The sequence below is a fragment of the Lissotriton helveticus genome, chromosome 5_1 (genome assembly GCF_964261635.1).
Source record: "Lissotriton helveticus chromosome 5_1, aLisHel1.1, whole genome shotgun sequence".
NCBI classification, from domain to species: domain Eukaryota; kingdom Metazoa; phylum Chordata; class Amphibia; order Caudata; family Salamandridae; genus Lissotriton; species Lissotriton helveticus.
In genome coordinates this window covers 1,645,081,156-1,645,102,238 of record NC_136065.1, presented here as the reverse complement: position 1 = coordinate 1,645,102,238, position 21,083 = coordinate 1,645,081,156, and the positions used below count along the sequence as shown (strand labels likewise).

At 45.6% G+C, this 21,083-nt stretch overlaps 1 protein-coding gene across 2 annotated transcripts in view; it reads right to left on the bottom strand.

The window, feature by feature from the left end:
- LOC144753754 (uncharacterized) overlaps positions 1 to 20,668 on the bottom strand; it is a 162,665-nt gene extending 141,997 nt beyond the window's left edge. The window contains exon 1 of one of the 2 annotated variants that reach the window (XM_078641339.1): positions 17,635 to 20,668. In XM_078641339.1, coding sequence (XP_078497465.1) covers positions 17,635 to 17,904 — 270 coding nt within the window. In that variant the 5' untranslated portion in view covers positions 17,905 to 20,668. Of the gene's footprint in view, positions 1 to 7,791; positions 7,970 to 17,634 lie in introns of those variants that run through there. The other variant, XM_078641340.1, reaches the window with a different exon arrangement.
- Between the last annotated feature and the right edge of the window lie 415 nt (positions 20,669 to 21,083).

The window sequence follows — 21,083 nt, the reverse complement described above, 5'->3', positions numbered from 1 at the left end:
CCTTGCATGGACATGAGGGCTAGAGGGTAAAGTGTCCAGATGTCCGGCATGGGGAGCACATGATCGCTGTGTGTACTGCCTGTGATGTGACCTGATTGGATGGCTGTGCCTAACTACATGTGGCATCTACCGGCTACGTGCCCAGGGGCAGTCTCTCCTTTAGGGCTCTGTGGCTGTGCCCTATTGAAATTTGTTACTATTCCTACATAAATATTAAATATATTAATTTATTTAGAGATACAATCATATCTCTAAAATATATATGTATTTAAGCCTGGGCTGTCTCTCCCAGGCTGCCTGCCCCTCCTCGCTCTGAGACAGGAGACGGAAACCAGGCAGTAAGTCAACTTTAAGAAACATGATGCATGATGCAGGGCTTACCATTCTAAAGCTCTTCATTTCCATTGTGTTCAATGGAAGTATCCACTGTAGGCCAGTGATGCTTTTAGTCATGGTTTCTGGCGTTTGAGTCACCATCCCTGCCTGATTCCAGATGTCCATCTTTCACAGGGCATTTTCCATTTGTCACAGGTAGGAGTGGATGCAAGCATGTGTGATCAGGTGCATTGTCCTCGGTAATGGTAAGTGTTGTCATGCTAAGCTTGGTTTATGTATTTTGTCCTGAGACACCTCGCCATACCAACCTCCCTCACTGTGTCACCTCAGGCCTTGGTTGCACCTCACTTGCCCCTTTAGAAGTGGAGCTGCTCCACGAAATTGATCCAAAAGACAAGCAGGGTTCTTGTTCCCTTGTAAAAGTGGTCCAAATATCTTGTGGGCACTCACTTAAGTTGCTGAATGCTTGTTATCTTTGCATTTAATATACCCTGAAATTGCCTTTTCTTCAATTTTATTGTTTGGGAGTTGCATTCCCCTATCTATTATTATGAGGTCTCCATACGTTGGGCCTTCCCTTGCAGCAGACACCAAGTTCCAGTTTGATGCTAGGTAGCGAGGCAGATTGCACAGAACACATTTCCTGTTCAAATTAACATATTTTGCCAAATGTCCTTATCTGCACATAATCGTTGAGCAGGCCTTACTCCTCAGCCCTTTTGTTTTCACTTACTGGTCTGCAAATTAACCCTGGCTGAACAGCGTAGGGGGAAAGTTTTAAATGCTTGCTGAACTTTACAACCAGATAATGCATCATGTAATTAAATGCTTTTTCTAAAACAGTAGGTGGATCAGTGAGTTAGACACTCACACCATTGGCAATCCACTTGACGGGTGCACCGGGGTAAGGTTACAGTGAAATAACAACCAAAGGTAGCTTAGAGACAAGGATCTGCCAGTCACAGAATGCTTACTGGGCATAGATATTGGTTGGCATATCCTAGAAAATTAAGAAATGTGAATGACTGCCTTAGCCTCACATTCTCTCCCTAGATGTTATAGTTATTACTTTATTTTCCAAAAATGTACAGCTCAAACAAGAAGCTAAATGCAGTATCCTGTCCACAGTGAAGCATACACATGTCACACATTTTAGCACAGTCTAAAATTACATCAAACCATTTGAACACATTGTAGCACAGCATCATAAGGAGGTGTCATTAAGCACCGTAATGTACGTGGTGTGGTTGTTCTTCACCCTACCAGAGCAAGTTGCGGTAATGTCCTATGTGTGTTGGGGTGGGGGGGAGTCCCTGTCCCGTTTACGTCCTATCTTTCGCACTAAGTTATTAGTGTAGTTAGTCCGCAACTGATGGGTGGTCCTGTAGTGGAATGTCATCTGCAATCTCCATTTGTTCCTGTCCCCTGTTGGTAATATATGTCGTGTATAGTCCCCAGAAGTTTTTGGGGTGGCTCCTGAGAGGTAGTAGTTCACTGTAATTCTCCGTCTGTGTGCTACAGTAAAGCATATCTTGTGACCACTGTGTCATGGTGGGGGTAGGGCCAAGCAGCCAATGGACAGCGAGTCTGCATTTCGCAAGCAGCAGTCTACGCTTCCCTCGCGCAATGTTTTTGGAATAGCCCAGCAGTGCCAGGGCTGGATCCGGGGCAAGGTCTATTTCAAATATTTTTGCTAGCTCCTTAAAAATAAATTCCCAAAATGTATATATTCTAGGGCAGGACCACACAAGGTGCATGAAATCTGCCATGGGTTCCGGGCATCTATCGCAGGCCGAAGTGTCTCGTAATCCATATCTATGTAATCTTTCCGGAGTATAATAGGCTCTTTATATAGTGAACCAGCAGTAGATGGCAGCAGCATTTCCTTGCTTTAACCAACCTGCTTGTAACATACAGTTCAAAGCAAAAATTACACATGTAAAACAAGACAGACCTGTCTGTGAACGTGCACACATATTCCTATTCATTAAACCAGTGTGGCGGGAGTGTAGGGAATATCCAAATATCCGAGTCAAGCAGGAAGGGAGAACTATGTGCTACAGTAAAGACATCTGCTGTATGGCAATTAAACTGTCCCTATCTTCATGCCCTTAACATTAATGTCAGAAACAGGAATTGATTTACAAACAATGAATGTTAAAAACGTTAAGTCAATGCATCCCAGCAATTTGGTTCCTCTCTTATTTCACATTATTTGCTTAATCTTGCATTCCCCAAGAGTGTTAGCTATTTTATCATGTTGTGTTTCTGTATTATTTTGACTATCTTATTACTCTTGTACACAGATGTCAAAATATTTTTAAGGTACAAGCTAAAGGAAATAAAGTGCTTAAATGTGAGTGAGTGCCCTATATGTTTTTGGAAGTGGTAATGCCAGGATGATGCGAGGAAGTGCAGAGAGGGTGTGGAAGAGGAAAGAAAGGCAGAAGAGGTGCAGATGGGCAAGATGTGCTGAAACAAATGGGCATACATATCTAACATATAGAGCAAATAGCTGAAGGCCGAAAATTCTTCCACAGGCCTCTATGCTATTTAATTTACAAACTCACAATTTCAGAAGTGAAACATTTCCAATGGTAATTATTTATAACAAATCATTGTTGTTACTCATTTATCTAGCTTAACAACAATTCATTGACAAAGCCAATCGCAGTGACATATTTGAGGTGTATCTAAGTTGTTGTGTTATATATATCTGGATGCAATTACATTTAGGAGAGAAACCAAAATACTGGTTGGGTGGCACACTATGGAAATTAGAAATTTATTTTACATGTTCCATTTTACAGAGCCCCCGCAGTTTTTCATCTTTCTTAAAGACCTGTCTGCACATATTTCTAAGTGACTGAATGCAGCCAGCAGCTGTAGGTGCGTCCCAAAGCCTGTTTAGAGCATTTCTTCCAAAGATGATGCTGCATGCAGTACACAACACTAGGCAAGTGCACACTTTAAAGGGCCTGAAGTTGTAGCAATGTACAATTTGCACATTATAGTAACTGTTGAACACATTAATGCAGTATGGTGCAGTTTTAAATGTGTTTAATATTTCGAGACTATACGTTCCCACTGCTTTATAAGCCATGCTTTATCTCTAAATTAATTTGCTATAAAATGCACCATTTGCCAATCATTTTTTCAATTTTTTTCTCAGGGGGAGAGCCGACTCTGGACCCCACGTTTATCCGTTAGGCTTGCTCATGTCACTCACTACATAAATGTCATACCCAAATTTTACGCCTCACCGCTCTCAAATGTCACCAGTCGCCAATCTACATGCCAGCCCATCTGTCATTCAGTTGTCTCAGGCCTAGGTCACACTTTTTCAAGCACAACATTAGAACTGGTGAAGGAGCTTAATTTATGTTTTACATCCAAGCGGATCGATTTTTCTTATTCATGTTACTGAATTTATTGAATTGTAAAGCACTTTGAGAAAAAGGATTTTTGAACAAACGGCCTATCGTGCTATTGCACATATGTATGCTATAACATGTATACAAAGCACACAAAAAATAGAAAAAATGTGCCACTACCTGTTTCAGTCTGTAAAGAACTCTTAGGAGGTCGCACTTTTTCAATGCATTTTGTTAAGAATGTAGCTAGTGTGGACATTAGCTAAGTTCAGAACAAGTCAAGGTGATGGGGGTGCTTGCTCTACTCAGGGATAAAGGCTTTCTAGAGAAGGGCTCAAATATAAAAAAGAGAGTCCCTGAAGGGAGGGATAAAAGCAGGAGAAAGGCAGGTTAGAACAGGCAGGGTATAAAAAACTGGAAGTCTGCAAGAGAAACTATGTGATTAACACTAGTACAAACAACAGGACAGTGAAAACATGAAAACGATAGACAAACGATCATCGATGATGGTTTCTATGCTCCCCAGAATGGATCTCGTTGTGAGGTAAAAAAAAAATCTTAGAAGAAGGCAAGGAGCAGACAAATCTCGCAGAGTTCAGTGAGAATCCCAGCAGGGCCTATGGAGGAGTGCTGGGTGGTTCTCTGTGCCAAAGGCGCAAGCCTTGGAGTCTAACCTGCACCCTTGGAGGCAATAAAAATCAGGATAATAATACAGACACATAAGAGAACAGTGTAAGGTACACATAAACAGGATCTGGGCTCAGGGGAAATCTGGACTAGAATAAGGGTCAGGGTTAGGACTGGAATACACAGGACAGGAAATATGCACACTAACTATGACAGTGCAGGAATATACAATCAGAACCGGAACATATAATCCAAGACAAATAATCTGCATATACAAGACAGATTGAATGTGTGCAGTCAGAACTAGGAACAGGGCAAACAGGGAAACGAGGAGGCAGGATAAACAAAAGACAGGCAATAAAGACAAGTAACTAATCAGGCCAGGAACATAGCATTAAAAAACCTATCCTAGAGGTTGACAGCCGGTGTCTGCGGCCTCATCGGAGCAATAGAAGAGTTCTTTACCTCCCCCTCCAAGAAGCCCCAAACCCCCCACTCCAAGGTGCTCCAGGAACACCATCCCTCCCTTTCTTTCCCTGTTTGGGGAGTCATTTCCCCCTTTATTTGTTGGAAGTTTGAGATGTACTCCTATTTCTCTCCAGGTTTGATATTAAGAAATCTCAGAGATGAACACAGGTATACCATATTTGAAATACGTAACTGAACATTGATCACTCAGTCTTCTCAATAGTGATAGACCCACGTGTATTTCTAACCTTGAGCACACTTGCAGTGGGGCTTCTTCAGCAGAGGCAATATTCTATTTCATTCCCTAAGAGGTCCGCACCACATATCTCTCCCTCTGTCTTCAGTCTTTTACCCACCTTTAGATGTGGGTTACGGCTATTGTTCATGTTTGGCAGAGTCACAATGCTGTATATCACTACCTGTGATGGACTTTGATTTAACCTTTTTGCTGTATTTCTCCTACTTGTTTGATTCCTTGTATTTTCGTTATATTCAATAAACAGACTTGAAAACAAAAAAACAATGAAAACTGAAAGCAAAGGAAAACCTGGAAAATAGCTGCAGGATCAAACAGAGAGGAAGGAGACACCGCAACAAGGTCAGTTGTGATTTGCTGCACTCTGTGCTCACCAAGCAAAATAGCAGGAGGCTCAGGGGAGAAGCACAGGGGTCAATCAGGTGCAAGGAATCAGGGAACCACCAATGAAGGAAAGGCAGACTGGGACGAGGAGAGGAGAAGAACTGGGAAGCCAGCAGACACAACACAGTAGAGCCAGGAACAGAATATGGGTCGGAGCCCAGAAAGTGAAATATCCAGAATGTTGATGTAAAGAGGTCAGAAAGACTGTGGGATCCAGGAATCAAGACAGAGAATAGAATACCACCACCAGGGTTTGAAGACAGAAATGACTTCAGGTACCATGATGCATCAGAAAGATAGTGCATCTGTGAATGCAATGTGTAGAAGTGCATATATGTCCATTCATGGATAAAGGCAGGACCCAAGAGGTCCGTTATGAGCACCACCTAGTGGCCAGATGGCAATATCCTAACACATATAATCAGAGAATGCTGGCATCAGAAGAGGTATATGGACCCACAATGTGTGCGCCTGTCATCAGAAATGGCATGAGTGGCACCAAGGTCCACCATGTTGCCATAGCATGGCACACCTGCTGCCTCAGTGTTTTTCCCCTTCCACCACAGAAATGGGGGACTGTCTGCTTGATGAAAAATCTCTGTGACAAACCAACTGACTCTAGATTCAGCAGGCCAGCATAAGCACGGGGGCAGTGTCTTGGCAGCATCATTTTACGGAGAGCAGGCCACTTCGCTGTGAATTACTCCTTTCAAAGTAGTAGTACCCATGTCAGTTTAAACAGGATATTACAATGTAAAACAGACACTTTCTGATCTTTGTCTGTAAACCAGGCCCAGACAGCGAGAGGCTGTAACTAGAAAGCAGGCTCAGGCTGATACTAAAGATTCAGGCGTTTTCCTGGTGGACTAGTATGGTTGGAGTCGATTTCACTACTGGTGGGGGCCAGTTTTGTTTGGTGGGGCTCGAGCTGGCTGGGTTGTTTGCCTGCAGTGTGTTATGTCTCCATTCCAATGATGACAGGATTCAAAGGTAAGTTCACTTAGTTATTAAATTAGTGGGAAGTAACAGGATAAGCTGTTAACAGGCCTGAGCCAATTGTCCCTCTGTGGAATCTGGACCACTCACAGCGTGTTCCAGATTCCATCGAGGAACTCAGAACACCACACAGTGCTTTGACACTTTAAAAATAAACAATACAAAACATATGGTTTTTAAGTGTTGATTCAAAACCATTTGTTTTAGCATTTAGTTCATTCCTGTCTCCAGCAGGGTCACAATGAGCATCAAAGCCCTGCAGGCCTTTGGGGGAGGGAGGTGGGGTTCTGCTGTTGCTTGGCTCACAGCCCAGTGCATATATGATACAAACACTTCATAATTCAAAACAGTGTGTTTCTTTGCACCTTACTACACTTTGGTATATTAAGTTATACCATTGCAATTGTCATCTATGCTTGTATTAATTCATTCGTCCACTCCTTACCATTCAACTATTCATCCAGTGAGCAAGTCAGCCCTGGCTCTAGTCTCATCCAGCCTTACAATGATTGCCTCGGCCTCTAACCTCCTTGGGGCGCTCAGACTCGTTACATGCAGTATGGGCTGGTCTGACAAAACTTGCCAGAGTTGCTTTTGGTTCCTAGTCTGGTCCTGCTAGAATCGGCTAGTGAGGGGCATGGTTGGTTATGGGCACCCCTTCCTGCTTTGAGGGCATTCCCCAGCCTGCTACCTACTGGGGAAACGCCTAAATGGCAAAGTTCCAATTACGTTTTACACTTTTTTTAACCTTTTTTCAGAACAAAGAAGACTCCAATTTTATCTACATAAATGTAATCCACCCCCATCGAGAGAGGAGACCCTTAAACCTGCTTACGCAGACAAGATTACTAAGTAGAACCGAGTGGATACACTAGATCCAGAGGAGTAGGTACCCGCTCTATCCTTTTGTAGTTCCACGAGATGGACAACCTAAACATAGTTTCAGGGGTCCTTTGCCTCTATTTAGCATGGGTAGACATCAGCTTGCCCTCCCCCAGCCCAAGCTTCATGGCGTCATTGATTCGCTCATCAATTCATCTGTCTTCTAATCAGGCAGCTCACCAACAATGCCGAAAGGGACTTGAGAAAATAACGGGAAAAGTTATGAGCATACTGGTCGTCCTCTCTAGTCTGGGGTGAGTGTCAGTTTCTGGGCTCTACAGTAAATGAGCCTCCTCTGACATCACCAGATGCACAGCTATACAAAACAGTGCGGGACGCCCCTCCTTTAACAGGCGCTGTGTGACCTTGGACAGGACGTGTCCGAGGATGCGGCACCCCTTGGGCTCTCTGTCTACTGTCTTACGTTCCCGGGCCCCCTCTCTTTTGACAGACATGACTTAGTCTCACCGTGAGTGCTTCGTCTCCCAGGCCTTCTCCGCTACTCATGATCTCAGAGAACGGCCTCTTCACGGGACTGCGTTGAGCCTCAGGCGAGTCTGGCGGCTTGTTTGCCTTCTTCACTTCCGGTGTCTCTTTTTTCTGAAGGCAGGATCCCATCTTTCAGCTGGGCAGGTCAGTCAGTGTCTCCAATCTCTTGTTTTTTTATGATAAAAAGTGTATCCTGGAGACCAGCCTGGAGTGCTGTGAGGGCTGGCATTCCTCCCGAATGAGGTCACAATCACTGTCAGTTTCCCTCATCAGCAACTTTTATTATAGTTCAAATTCTTTTTATTTTTTTATTTCATGTTTATTGCGTTTTAAGAGCAAACATTACTTACCTCTATTTAGCAGATTTACTTGCTGAGACCCTAACGCTAAACAACGTATTCTAATTGTTAAGCAACTCAAGGCCCACTTACAAGCCCTGCCCCAGAGTAGTTTGTCAGATTTAGTTTCGCTATTGCACAGCAAGTCAGCGTTCATCATTTGGAATAAATAGTATTTTTCGTATATTCCCAACCACTGCACCCACCCTTCGGCCACGCTACGTAGCACTGGCCGATGTACAAAACCAACATTTAATCTGCACTTCTAGGCACACTCCCACACACGGGTGTAGATGTATTACTGTTTGCAAACCACAGATGCGCCTCGAAAGTTGGGCCAATCCGGGTTTCAATGTGTACTACTGGGAATGTCTTGTGACATGTTTCTGTGTTGCTCTTTCCCAGTTCAGGAGTGCTCACCCAGCAACATTCTGCACTAAGGAGAAGTAGTCCCGCTGTGAAAAGTCACTTTTTTCTGTCTTTTTTTTCCTTCAAAAATACACCAATTTACATTACGGATAAGTATTCAAATCGAAATAAAGTATACCCTATGGATAAACCCCTTCCACTGCAGCTTGACCCATTTCAGAGATGTTCTGGTCCTCTTCACACCTTGAAAGGGGAGTTGCTCAAGCCCGCTGCTAGACGAAACCTGTGACATTTGCCAGGTTCGGAGAAGAGTTTGTGAAGGGCCACAAATTCATCAGTTTGTGGATGTTCAATAACCCTCAGGCACGCCGTTGTTATGTGCTGTTTCTTTTCACTGTTAACGTGCTTCATTTTATTATTTTTATGCTCCACATATCTACAATCTCTTTTTTTAAATGTTTTATTTATTGCACATTGTATCAATTATAAATACTTAAATACACGAGGAGATTCATAAGTTAAAGACAAAATTATAGTGAGAAAAAAAGCATCAACCCTGTAGCTTTGTGGATTTTATCATTTTAAACACCCCAATTACCCCTCACCACCCAGCCACCACCCCAGCAGCTGATGAGAGATTCAGATAACAAATATATGTAATTCATTCTTAAGGCTCTAATAAACATCTCCCTAAAAACCCTTTCTCATATGGAAATATAAACATTAAATAGCCAGCAAACATTTATATGCCCATAAAATCTCCAAATGGCTCTAAAGTGCCGTGTGCCATAGCAGCAATCTGTTAATAATACTGTCAGGTAATGCCAGGTTGAAGACTCCTCTCAACCCATTCTGTCAGTGGACCCCAGATTCTCAAGCCTTTCTCTTTCTGTCGAGCACGAGCCCCCTCTCTTGCATAGACAGCTTTCTCCAAATTATAGACCTATAAGAACAGGGCTAGCCACTGTTGAAATCCCTTAGGATTGAAGTCCAACCATGCTGAAGCAATGCACAGCCACAAAACAGCCATAGCTATGAAGATTAAGTCTTGCCCTGTGTAACGATGGTGGGCGCTATGCCCACATTGCTAAATGAATGTGACACGGACACCAGATTAGTAGTGGGTAAACTGGCCCAGAGCACATGGCTCTGCCCCTTTTATTAGCTGTGTCACCTGACCCGGTGACATCAGTGGCGGGTGGGTGTTCAGTGTGCAGGCATACAAACACTAGACTGCTGACTGTGATTCTGGATCACTACATCCCTCCCAAACCTCGGGGAAAATGAAAACAAATGAAAGTCCAACCTGTGGAAGAAAAATGCAGTTCGCAAACCCCACGACAAAGTTCAACCTGTGGGATAGAAAATGTATATACAAATGTAACCCTGGACTCTGTAATTTGGGGTGGGTCTCTTTGGTGGATTGCAGGTCGCAGATGGTGTAGTTGCTGCATCCAGGATTCATGAGTCACTGTGGCATGGTTTGCCATTGTTCAGCGGGTCCTATCTTCTATCTGCGCCGCTTGGACATTGTTCTCGGTCTTGCCTTTGCTTGGCACCACTGGTGACAGTTGGTGGTTAGATAGAAGAGTGACGTGATCCGAGTATTGTTTGTCTTCTCGGTTCTCCTCTTCAGTCCTGGTCCTTGGTGATGTCTCTGGGCAGGCTTCAAAGTATTTCTGGGCAGATGAAAGGAGTAGGTGCATACATCCCTCTCACTAGGATGCCCCTCTTCGACGGTATTCCTCTCTCACAAGATGTCCGGGAGGACCTCTTTGCCAGGCTTCCACTGGACTGGTGTTGTCGGTCATGTTGCTCCACCATAGCCTTCGGGCCGTGAGCGGGGCGCTCCACGATCTTCACCGTTGTGTCCTATTTCCACCTGAAGGTTACGCTGTTGACTCTTTTCTTGCACGCAAAGCTTCCCTCTCAGTGGGTCGTGCAGACGCACCGTCGTGGATCTGTCTCTCTTGCGGGACTTGCTGCCACCAGAGTCCCTTGAGGCCTTTGCTTCTTGGGCTGCCACGGGTTGATGTGGAGTGGTCAGTTCCTCAGCCGGATGTGTGAGCACTCTCGCCATTCAATCTTCCGCTCAACCCCAAAGGTAGAATTGTTGTCAACAGTCCAAACTTGCTCTCTTCTACGATCGCCACATGGATGGATGGCTTGTAGGTGGATATATTTGACTTGTGCTGCCGGTGTTCATGCCAGGCCTTGTTCTCCGCTGCACTCCGGTGTTCTGGTGCATGTCACCATCTTCTTCTGATGGGTGTGAGAGTTGACTGGTCACCCCTCTTCACTTCTTGTGATCTTCTAGTGCAGAGGTCTTCAAACTTTTGTAGGTTGAGCCCCCCCTGCTTAATTTTTTTAAATGTCGGGCCCCCCCACCACCTGACAGAAATTTCTGCAATCTGGTACACTACATGATTGATCGCCACCCGCGTGTCCCGGCCCATATTCGGTAAATAATGTTCAACGCAATAAGAGTTTAGTTAACTGTAGGTTTGTGAGTGGGTGTGGTTAAATCACAGAGGCTTATTACACAGCTCAAAACAAAATTTTCCAAGATAAAATGTGCGTAAATTGTTTTTACTGGGATGCTTTGTTTTACAAATGACAGATTTATAATAACACCACGAACATTAATGTGATGGGTGTGCCTGTTTTCCACCACAGAGACGGTCAATCTGCGGATGGATTTTTGCCACTGCCATCCTCAGGTTGTGTTCCACATCAAGTCTTGAACGGTACTTGGTCTTTAGTACCGCAAGTGCTGAGAACCCAATCTCACATAAATAGGACGAGCTGAAAGGCAAGAGAGTTTTGATGGCAGTTTCTTGCAAAGCTGAATATTCTGCAGAAATTTTCAGCCAAAACTCTCCCAGTGAGACTTTGCTGAAATGCATCTGCAGGGTGCGGTCACTTTGGAGATCAATCAGTTCTTCCTGCATACGGATTGGGAGATGGCTTGTCACCTCTGCCAGAAATGGTTCAAAGACCCAGTCATTTAAGTGATCGTTGTCCACCGGAAAATACTTTTGCAAACTGTCCCTGAGAGAAGTCAGATGCTTTTTTATTACCTCAGCAACACTTGGAAGTTCATATTCAGTCTCCGCAAGAGCATCTACTAAACATGGAAACTGCTCAAACAGGCCTTCTTCAACTAGTCTTCTCCATAATTCAAGCTTGTTCTTGAATGCAGTTATTCTTTTATTCATGTTAAAGGAAGTCATGTCAGCTCCTTGCAGCGACAGATTCAGGGCATTTAATTTCTCAAAAATGTCAGCAAGGTATGCTAGAAGTACAAGCCAGCGGGGATTGCATAGTTGTTCTGCTTTGCCGGGGTCCAAACACAGAAGAAACTGCCGTACTTCATTCCTTAATTCAAAGATGCGAGACAGCACTTTGCCCCGGGATAGCCACCGCACTTCTGTATGAAACAGCAAGCCATCATGCTCAGCTCCCATTTCTGCACATAAAATTGCAAATAGACGAGCTCTTGTGGGATGGGTCTTTATAAAATTTACTATTTTTACGGCAGAATTCAGCACATCCTCTAGTTCGCTGTCCATGTTTCGAACAGCAAGGGCTTCCCGGTGTATCATACAGTGGGTCCAAAGAATATGTGGGGCCACTTTCAATACGTTCGCTTTTAGGCCAGCCCTAGCACCACACATTGAAGGAGCACCATCTGTGCAGATTCCAACACAGTTATCCCATTTTAAGCCATGGATATTCAGGAAGTCATTGATCATGGCAAACAAATCGGATCCTGTTGCCCGCCCCTTGATTGGCTTGCAAAATAAAAAATCTTCTAATACAAGTGTTTCATAACAGTAACGAACATATGCAATTAAGTGGGCATCCTTTGACACATCAGTTGCTTCATCCAGCTGTAAAGCAAACAAACTTGATTGCAACCTGGCTATGAGCTGCCCCTGGATATTTTCTGACATGTCAGCGATGCGGCGGCAAACTGTTGTATCTGAGATTGGTATACTTTTGAACTTCTCTGCTGCTTTGTCACCAAGCATTGTCCTAGCTACGTCGAGCAATGCTGGGAGAATCACCTTTTCTCCATCTACAAAGGGCCTTTTGTTTTTGGCAATGTGGTATGCTACTTGGTATGAAGCTTTTAATGCATTTGCTGGAGTACTTGCCACATGTTTCACCGCTTCTTTCTGCTGGGTTATCTCCGCCAACTTCCTGGAAAAAAAATCTCTTCCTTTTCCTGCCAGAGACCCATGTTTCGTTTCAAAGTGCCGCCTTAGTTTGGTTGGCTTCAAGCTGTCGTTAGCTAAGATCACGCCACAAATCACACACTGCGGTCTACTTTCTCCACTAACAACAATGCAGGTGAAACCAATATCCAAATAGGAGGAATCATATTTTCTTGTTTTTGCAGCTTTTCTCTCCCCGTCGCTTTCTGTTTCAGCCTTTCGCTTGAGCACTCCTCCATCTTTTCGGAGCACAAATTGATCCATATCAAATGTTTGCTTAACCTAAGATACAAAATTTGAAGCTGCATTTTAATGAATAGTAAATGGCTGCAATGTTACAGCTGCAGGAGGTACAGGAGGTCTTTAGCTTTGTAGTTGCAAAAAAAAATCTTTAAAAAAAATATCTTATGTTTTAAATAAAATAAATTTGGCTAAAAGCATAATTCTGTGGTAAGTGGCAAAAAAGTAATTCCAGCTCATCCAGGCTTTACGTAGGTGCTCCCAAAATTGCTGCTGTATGTATATACTGTATACCACCGATGAGGCTCTGGGAGTTACTTGTTCAAAGGTTAGTGAGGGCAAACTTCAGCCCTGCCTCTTCACCCATCACTCAAAGACAAATGCGTACCTTCTTATTCACTTCCTCAGATGTTTCTTCTGCTTGAATGGGAGTCCTCAGCCTAGCGACCAAGTATCTTTTTCCCTTGCAATGAAGAGAAAATGTTGAAGAAATATTACTTGCATGTTCTCAAGTTATTAGTTGACGTCCTGATGACTGGTAAGATGGCCATGATCTGCCAGTTAAAAAAAAACACGTAATCTACTGCATCAAAAAGTGTTCATACAACATGTGCAGCTGAAAGGCATCTGGAACAGAACAAGGAGGGATCCTGGGATACTCCGTACTGCCACTCTATACCTTTTTGAAATTTGTATTCGAAATATAAAGCTAAATATGCCAAAGCTCCATTGGTTAAGATACGACCTTGATATATTGGGGAAAAATCCCAGGCGGTTCAAAAAAAGCAGCCACTGAATTTTCAGCACGTATCTGTGCATACTTTGAATAGCAAATAGAAATAGAAAGCACTTTACATTGTGTTCTAGAGCTGCCTGAAAGATCTGTGACTGAAAGGAAACAATGACAGAAAAGTCACATTACAAATGAATACATACTTCGTTCTACATTCCCCAAATAATTACAAACACGTTTGGAATGGTGTAATTTAGCTTCTTTGCCAGAACCAGGCAACTGGGCATGAATGTGTCAGTTGTCTGTTTAATTTTGCCACGCATCCATTCTCAGAGGTGGACTGGACAGTGATGGAACCCTTCTGTTTTCTCGAAAGGCGGCCACCAACATAATAAGTGCAGGTGCCCAAACTTTTGCTTAGAAGCCCATGGCCCACGCTATCGGAGGTAGGAACGCAGAATACCAGGGCTGCATAGTCTTGCATCCAACCCATGCTTCTTTAATCCGCCACCCATCACTTCTTCACTCTTATCAGGTTCCTTTCCATTCCTGCTTTCTCACTGTTTTTCCGTCTATCTCCACACAAAAAAAGGTCACATTCAGGCACAGGGGGATTAAGTGATTTGCCCAGATTCACAGGATGTGGGTGCGACCCTGAGGCTCGAACCTTTGTTTCCAGCACCAAAGTCGGCAATCTAGCTGGTGAGACACATACTCACCTTCTTCTTTCCCCCTTGTGTGTTTTTGTCTCTTTCTTGGGGTAAAATTATTTTGGGGGAAAATAAGTGCTGGTCCCTAAAAATAAGTGCTACTAGGCCCCACCTGCAAGCACCAGTTCAAATTAAGCACTGGGCAGGCACATTTTAAGGGCACCAATAATGTGAGGGAGACAGGCCACTGCCAGACATGTTTGACTTCAGCAGACCCTGCATCACTGACTTCACTGAGTGGACTGTTGTAGATCCAGGTACATGCCAGTCAAACACCACACTCCACATAGGATTCTGAAGGTGCCCTTGTAACCCACGGTTGCTTCCTCTCACATATTTTTACCTTTTGATACTTGCACAAGTGCCACCTTGCCCACATAACGCTTGTTCTTGTGCCCGAGTGTCTAGCACTTATTGCAGTACTATACCTCAAATTATACTCTGTTTTCTCTTATAATTGCACACTTGTCATTTTCCTCTTGTGCACTTTTGACTACCTCATGTATTTTTGGTCGCTCACAGTTTTTACTACCTCATGTATTTTGTTTGCTCACAATTGTCACTATTACCTTATGTAAGTAACGTATGTTTTGGCAATCTGTTCTTTTGTAATGTCTCTCATTATGTTTCATTTCTGTTCCTAACGTGAAGCGCTCTGACGCCTTCGGGTAAAGTCCGCGCTATATAAAAATGCATGAATAAATAAATAAACAAACATACACACAAAAACGGCCGGAACCCCCCCCCACCCGCCTTTGCGCTATGTACAGTATACACCAGTGGTTCCCAAACTCTTGACTCCTGAGGACCCCCATTGAGTCACCACTGGAAGCCGGGGACCCCCAAGCAATTTGTAGGATTTAAATTTCAAACATTAAAACAGTATTCGGAAAAAAATTAACACGTGTGCACACAAAACAAATACTCGAAATACTAAGGATTTTAGGGGCATATTTACAAGCCCCTATCACCATGGGACATCACTATTTGCAACGTTCCCGTGGCGAAAGGGGCTTCACCCTATTTACAAGACCGCGTTAAGCCACTTAACGCGACTTAATATTGCCTTGTAAATAAGACCCCCTTTCACCCAATGCTTAGCGTGAAAGGGATGGACAGTGGGTGTTGCGGTGGGCGTTTCCCCTGCAACACCCATTGACTTTGACGCTGCCCCCATTTACAAGGGCAGCTTAAATGGGAGGCAGCACCAAAATTAAGACCAGGCAAAAACCTGGTCTTCTTAACTTTGCGAAACAAGGAGAAATGCTTTATTTCTCCTAATTTTTGCAAAACGCCTTGGATTGTTTATGTTCAGAAACGTAAACACACATCAACAATCTTTTAAAAAAATGACATTTTGTAACTTCCATGTGTGCTGCATTAAGCAGCACACGTAGAAGTGACAAATGACATTTCAAGTTACTGACCTCCAACAGTGCTGCTCATCTTTCCATAGCCCTTCTGTCACATGTATTTCATTTTTTATAGCATCTCTCATACCATTGTAGGATGTCAGAGCACTTTACATCACACACATATAGAGACAGTGAATCATACATGTAAATCAGTGAATAGAAAATGTTACATAAGGCAAAGGGGACTACAAGGTGTAGAACTCGCATGTCATTCATACTGGTAGGCATTTTTAAAGAGTGCTTGGTCTGGAGAAGCACAAACTTAGAATTCAGGATAGAACACAGTGGTTAGCATTGACTTTAACAATAAAAATTTATTTACACCTAAATAAAACTTTTTAGCAGCATCAGGATAATGATAGACTGGGAAAAAACATAAGTCACTAACTTGTACCTTGCAGTTTGCAAGCATCTGTTTGATGACCGTTTATAGGTCACTGTGCTAGATTACGATTGTCACTTATGAACTGCACAGTGGACAAATAATCTCTGTGACAAAAGCAGTAATCCACTGACCTATGCATATAAAACACTGTTTTAGAAAATGCATGGTACACGTTCTTTGCAGTAGGCATATTAACCCTCTGTGCTACATTAGATAAGTCAAAGCTGCCACTGGACAAAACTCTCGTCGCTCTCTAGCAGGGACATTAATCACTGGTGTTATCTTGACACTTTTATTGTTCTTTGAAAACTGCTAATTATACAAGATACTTTGCAGTGCTTTTAAAACTGCTGCCTGCGGACCCCCTGGGAATGTGTCAGGGACCCCTGGGGGTCCGCGGACCACAGTTTGGGAAACACTGGTATACACACTTTGTGATCATTAAAAATCAACATTTATCTGGACTCACTGTTGGACTTTCGTAAAGAGCACAATTTTGGTACAGAGCATTCATTTGCGGTCCCTGGGCTCAAAACGTCTTGGGACATTTAACTCACCCCGCCTGCCACCCCAACTCCACAATTCTATAAATTCCAGGAAACATCTGGAGTGTCAGTGTATCACTGCTTCACTTACTGACCAAGGAAACAACGAGCGTGCACTTTTGGCCAAGAATTAAAAAATAAAAAATAAAAGCATCAAGCAAATCCATTTTAACATTCGGACAAACAGCATCGACTGGAAAAGAACACTATGCAACTGGTTAAATAAGGTGTATTGGTTGGCACATAAAAAGACTGGTTATGTAGGTATCCGTTTCTTTAGTTCTCAGTGCCCTAAAACAGCTGACAACTGTATAAAAAAATACAAATTCAGTAGGTGAGCTGAGCGGATCACGCGGAATAAATGATCATGGAAAGATGCAACCACAGCATTTCACAGTGCAAACGTTCATGTCCCAAAAGCCCCTTTAATGAGGAGTGTTTTCTTACACAACACTGATGACAGACAAAGCCTTATTGATTTGATTTGCACACTTGTCACTTTCCTCTTGTGCACTTTTGACTACCTCATGTATTTTTGGTCGCTCACAATTTTTACTCAAGTATTTTGTTTGCTCACGATTGTCACTATTACCTTATGTAAGTAACGTATGTTTTTGCAATCTGTTCTTTTGTAATGTCTCTCATTATGTTTCATTTCTGTTCCTAACGTGAAGCGCTCTGACGCCTTCGGGTAAAGTCCGCGCTATATAAAAATGCATGAATAAATAAATAAACAAAAATACACACAAAAACGGCCGGACCCCCCCCCCCCCCCACCCCCTCCTCGCCTCCGCGCTATGTACAGTACACACAAAAACGGCCGGAACACCCCCCCAACACACACACACACTTCTACAGTCCTCTTACCAGCAGTCCAGCGATGAGGGCAGATTCCAGCGATGATGGGGGCACACAGATTCCAACGAGAGGCACACGCAGAGGAGAGGCGATGAGGGGCCGATTCCAGCAGCCTTCACAGTGAGGAGGCGATGAGGGGCACAGAGTCCTTTCACAGCGAGACGAGGGTGAAAAGCGTCCAAAACGAAAAGCAGGAAAGGCAGCTACCTTCCAATGCAGGGGCTTTAAAGCTGCAAATTTCGCGCCACTTCCTGGAATTGCAGCTGCTGCCACTCCCATTGGTGGAACGTCGCTGGTGACGTTCTACATGCTGATTGGGAGCAGCAGGCCAATCAGAGTAGTATTAGTCCTTGCGTGTATGACTGCTAGCGTGACGAATGAAATGAAAATCAAACAAAGGAAAGCTTTTCGGCAGGAGTGCCGCGCCCCCCCTGGAATGGCGGCGCGCCCCCCCTGGGGGGCGCGCCCCACAGATTGAAGACCACTGTTCTAGTGGCACCGTGGTACTCACTACCCTTCTTCTCCTCCATTCCTTTCACGACGTGGTCGGTCCCTTTCTTTTCTTCAACCATCCAGGCCATCTCCGTGTGGCGTGCACTCCACACGAATCTCCCTGGTTGCGTCCTACCCTTAGGACACACTTTCCTCTTCTTCCGATGGCCAAACCAGGCATCGCACCTTTCTTCCTGTCGCTCCTTCTTTACTTCGGGTCGGTGTCATCAGACCTCTTCTGGGTCCCGTCCATGGACCTCTTCTTGATCTATTCAGTTACTATGCCTTTGATCTTCTGGCATGTCTTGGCAGTCGTGATCTTCTGACTGTCCGCTTCTCCTTTCTTTTCTTTCCGGGTGACCAACTGCCTGGTCATCTTCTCCTTTTCTTTCCGGGTGACCAATGGCCTGGTCATCTTCTCCTTTTCTTTTCCGGGTGACCAGCTGCCTGGTCATCTTCTCCTTTTCTTTTCCGGGCGACCAGCTGCCTGGTCATCTTCTCCTTTTCTTTTCCGGGTGACCAACCGCCTGGTCATCTTCTCCTTTTCTTTTCCGGGTGACCACGCTGGCTGGTCCGCATCTGGCGGTGACTTTTTGGCAAGTCATCTTCGCTGTGACCTACTGACAGGTCTCCGAGGACGCGATCCCTGCGTTACTCGGTCGTGGTGGCGTGGAGTTCCTTCACTCCTTGCGCGGTCCTGCGCAATGTTGTGCTTTCCTGATGTGTGGAGTTCCTTCACTATTTGCGCGTTCCTGTGCAGTGCTGTTCTGTGGCGTTGGCGTGTCGCTGTGCAGCGTCACTCGGGCGCTCCTGACTTCTGGCACTCCCGGCGCAGTGCTGCGCTGTCCTGGCGTGCGGGTGAGGAGTTCTTGCACTCCTGGCGTGTCCCTGCGCTGTCTGCACACACTGCCTTCAACTCTGTACAGTTATTTGTCCTTCAGTCTTGCGCTAGAGAACAGCTTGCTGCATTACCATGTCCTACGCAGCTTGGCTCTGTAAAGTTATCTCTGAGGGTGCTCTTGCCTGGCTCTCTGTATACTTGGTCCGTTTCCCCTAATGGATTTAGCAGACTGTAACTTGGGCGTGTGCCCAATGCTCTTCTCCGTCTTCCTAGATTTTCTTCTGCTGCTGGGAAATTGCTTTGAGTGTAGCAGGTATGTCGTGTAGATTGGTACAGCCTTGTGCATTCACCTATGCATTGTGGTACTGCTGTGTGCTGGTAGTATTCACTAACTTATTATTATTATGATAACTTTATTCCCTGGCACTTATTTCAATTTGCAGCAAGTGGTTCCCTTTTCGTAAAAGCATGCTTGGCCATATTATTATTTTTTCCTTTGGCGCGGTAGCGCAAAACGGCCACTAGATGGCACTGCAGCGCTTTGGAACAGGTTCACTCTCCTCGGCAGTGTTCGTTACGCTGTGCACACAAAGCATGGCCTGGACTTGCTCTACCTGGTCCCTTGTCCTCGGCAGTGTGGTCTCCCCTGCCGGCATCGTGTTCTCCCCTGCCGGCATCGTGTTCTCTCCTTGTTTCCTCCCACTGCGGGTGTAATGTGGTGCTTCTGCCGGAGGTTCCGGTCTTTCCGAGGGGGGAAGGGTCGCGGGGGTCCGAGGGCAGCGTCTCTGACCACACTCTGGGCATCCTTCGGCCCAAGACAAACTGGCTCTTCAGTCCGGGGCAGCACCGCGGGGCTCCCTTAGTGTGGAGCGGTGCTCCGCCTCACCGCAGCGGCCGCCGGCGGTGCAGCAGTCCGCCCCGCCTGCTTAGTAGTTACTGCTCTCTCTGCCCGCTCCTTCCCCCGCCGCCGCAGCCTCCCATACCTCGCGCTGCACGGCGGTGGGGAGATGTCGGCGCTTCACGGGGTCTGCTCTGGCAGTATTCAGCTGGGCACTTGTAGTTGCGGGTGAGCTCCGCTCAGTTATTCTTTCACGTTCCCTCGCGGCGGCAGCCGCTCGCCACAGATGCTGCGCTGCGGGACTGCGGCGGACGGGAGGCGCTACAGGCAGGCCGCGGGTGGGCTCCGCTGGTCCTGCTCACTTATGGGCAGTGTTCACTTTAACAGCGGGTGGGCTCCGCTTTACTGTGTGTCCATTGTCGGCCCTCTCACGCCTGGCGGGGCACCACGACTACGCGGGTGGGCACCGCTTATGATCCCGTCACGGGGTCGCTTCTGGCTCATGCGGCCCCCACGGCTTTCAGAACGCACGGGCTCACCTTAGGCCTACGGGCCTCTTCTTTGGCAGCGGTCGTGGCGGGCCGTCGCTTTCCTCGGTCCGGCCACCGGTGCGGTCGGCGCAGGTGGGCCCGGTCACCTCCTCCTGCACATCTAGGCCCCGGGGCACGGCACATGCCCCTCAGGCCTCTCGGCGGCCGGCGCCGCTTCCCCGGAGGAGTGCCCTCCACATGGGCAGTTCCCTTCTTCTTTCCGGGGTTATTTCTTTTAGCTGCTGGCACGCATGGTATCGCGTTACCGCCTCGTCGCCAATGTAACGATGGTGGGCGCTAGGCCCACATTGCTAAATGAATGTGACACGGACACCAGATTAGTAGTGGGTAAACTGGCCCAGAGCACATGGCTCGGCCCCTTTTATTAGCTGTGTCACCTGACCCGGTGACATCAGTGGCGGGTGGGTGTTCAGTGTGCAGGCATACAAACACTAGACTGCTGACTGTGATTCTGGATCACTACACCCTGCAGGCTCTGACGAGGACGCAGCACCTCGAAGAATTCCTACTGCAGAAGTTCCAAGCACTGCGCCACTGATGTCTATGACGCACCACTTCAACTTCAACGTTACGTCTGTGGCCCAGTGGTTCATCACTGATGCCGTGATATTGACGCCTGGTGGCTTGACCCTCGATGCCGCCTCACCATTGGAATGGACGCCCACCGAAAGTGATGCATCACCTCTCTTGTGTAACGCATGGTCCCTGGGCACCAACTTCATCATTGACACTGCAC